The sequence below is a fragment of the Austrofundulus limnaeus genome, unplaced genomic scaffold, assembly GCF_001266775.1.
Source record: "Austrofundulus limnaeus strain Quisiro unplaced genomic scaffold, Austrofundulus_limnaeus-1.0 Scaffold1876, whole genome shotgun sequence".
Lineage (NCBI taxonomy): Eukaryota > Metazoa > Chordata > Actinopteri > Cyprinodontiformes > Rivulidae > Austrofundulus > Austrofundulus limnaeus.
The window spans coordinates 39940-42199 of record NW_013954278.1 but is presented as its reverse complement, the minus strand read 5'-3'; the positions used below and the strand labels follow the sequence as shown (position 1 = coordinate 42199).

The following is a 2260-nucleotide window of genomic DNA, read 5'->3' as shown; positions in this document are numbered from 1 at the left end:
CTGTTCCACCTGCTGACCACCTGCTGACCACCTGTTTCACCTGCTGACCACCTGCTGACCACCTGTTTCACCTGCTGACCACCTGCTGACCACCTGTTTCACCTGCTGACCACCTGCTGACCACCTGCTGACCACCTGCTCCACCTGCTGACCACCTGTTCCACCTGCTGACCACCTGTTCCACCTGCTGACCACCTGCTCCACCTGCTGACCACCTGCTGACCACCTGCTGACCACCTGCTGACCACCTGTTCCACCTGCTGACCACCTGCTGACCACCTGCTCCACCTGCTGACCACCTGTTCCACCTGCTGACCACCTGTTCCACCTGCTGACCACCTGCTCCACCTGCTGACCACCTGCTGACCACCTGCTGACCACCTGCTCCACCTGCTGACCACCTGCTCCACCTGCTGACCACCTGCTCCACCTGCTGACCACCTGCTGACCACCTGCTGACCCTGCATGCTGACTGGTTGGCAGAGAGGTGATCTGGCAGGTTTATCTCTGCCCACAAAGCACAACTCTTTGGTTTTGTGACATTCAGCTCCACAAAGTTGTGATTAAAATGTGAACTGGCTGCTGGTACCGGGGCAGAGCATCAGGTCCAGTCATGTGAGCCACCAGGACCACAGGAAGTGCTGCTGGTGTCCACAGAAACCAGAGCAGGAGATAAAACACAAGCTTGAGGGAGTCCTGTGTTTAAAATCATCTGACTTGACTTAAAACCATTAAAAGGACCAGTTGTGTTCTGGTCTGTCAAAACGTTTGAACCCATAAAGTCAGTGGCAGGTGAACCTGTCCATCTAAAAGGCGCTGCAGTAAAATGCTGATATTTACAGTGTTAAAGCAGAAGAGAAATGCATAAATAAAACTGTTTGGAGTCCAGATGTTTGGTGATGTGTCTAAAAGCATGAGCCTATTTCATTTATTTATCTTTGTTTGATGCAGCGTGAGGACAGACTGATTAGATTTATTCAGGTCTGTGTTTTTGTTCCACAAACAGAAGTTCTTGTTCACAGGGTAAAGTCCAGAGTCTGCACAGATCTGTGGTTTAGTAACAGATCCATGAAGTTTATATTCTCACCTCTCTCTCTTCTCATCCTGTAAACTTTCCTCTTCATCCTTCGTCTTCACATCCTCTGCTCCTTTGTTTTGGAACTCCTCCCTGACGCTCCTTCCACACTCCTCCTCCTCCTCCTCCTCCTCCTTCTGGTCGTCCTCGGACCCCGAGGAGCTGCTGTCCTCAGAGCTGGAGTCGTCACTGGATGTAGTTTCATATCTGCACCAGCAGGGGGCAGGAGAGGCTCAGGAACATTTGAACATGTTACAGAAGAAGAACTTCTCCCTCCATCTGATCAAACTCACCCTCCATTCACTCCAACAAACTGCAGGTTCTTCTTGGTGCTGGTCGGGTCGCCTCGTCCATCTTTCTTCTTCATGATGGACTTCAGGGTGTTCTGACAGCACGCCTCTCCTGGACAAAACAAACCACAGAGTCTGTAAAGGTTCTGATCCAAACGGTCCTTCAACAGGTTCAGCTTCACTCAGAAGCTCTGCAGGAGCTGCTCACAGCCACAAACACCTCAAACATCTGGAGTTTCAACACCAGACCCCAGCAGAACCAGCATGTGTCTGGACCTGCCTGGACCTGGACCTGGACCTGCAGGCCCACAGACTGAGGAGGAGGAGGAGGAGGAGGAAGGCCCAGGTAACATGTCTGCTGCACTTTCTTTTCTCTGCTTCACAGGAACCACTGTTGGTCCTGAGACTCTTCCTCTTAGCACGTAGCTGCTGCTCAGCCCTGAGTGACGTTCTGCTGGGTCCAGGTCCTGGTCCTGGTCCTGGTCCATTTCAGGAGGTGGACTCATCGTGGGTCAAGACTAAGACCAAACCTCCATCTGACCTGCTGGATCTAAAGACTGACTGACCCCCCAGGAGCAGGTTTTGGTACCATGTAGTGCTGTAGACATCTGCAGGTCCATGCGAGTCTTCTGTTCAGCCTTGAGTCCAGGATTCTCTGCTGGGTTCAGGTCTAATGAGGCCCGGTTGGTCTGAGGGTCCGGTCCCTGCAGCTGCTGACCGCTGGCTGAAAACAGGAAACACAAACAAGACTCAAGACTTTTGCACGGTTCAGCAGATGTTTCAGCCTGCTTAGAACCTGAGCAGAACCAGCTGACCCGGCTCACGGAGCAGGACCAGATGAACGGGCCTCAGAGTGAGGTCCGTTACATAACGGTCCAGAACCATGACTCAGCAC

The 2260-nt window shown here is 52.4% G+C and overlaps 1 protein-coding gene across 1 annotated transcript; it reads right to left on the bottom strand.

The window, feature by feature from the left end:
* Window positions 1–874: 874 nt before the first annotated feature.
* Window positions 875–2089, bottom strand: LOC106536559 (KN motif and ankyrin repeat domain-containing protein 1; the record flags this gene model as incomplete). Its single annotated transcript, XM_014033862.1, is given in 3 exon segments — window positions 875–1282; window positions 1369–1477; window positions 1955–2089. Coding segments are annotated over 3 exon segments (339 nt in total). The 3' UTR covers window positions 875–1083.
* Window positions 2090–2260: the final 171 nt, after the last annotated feature.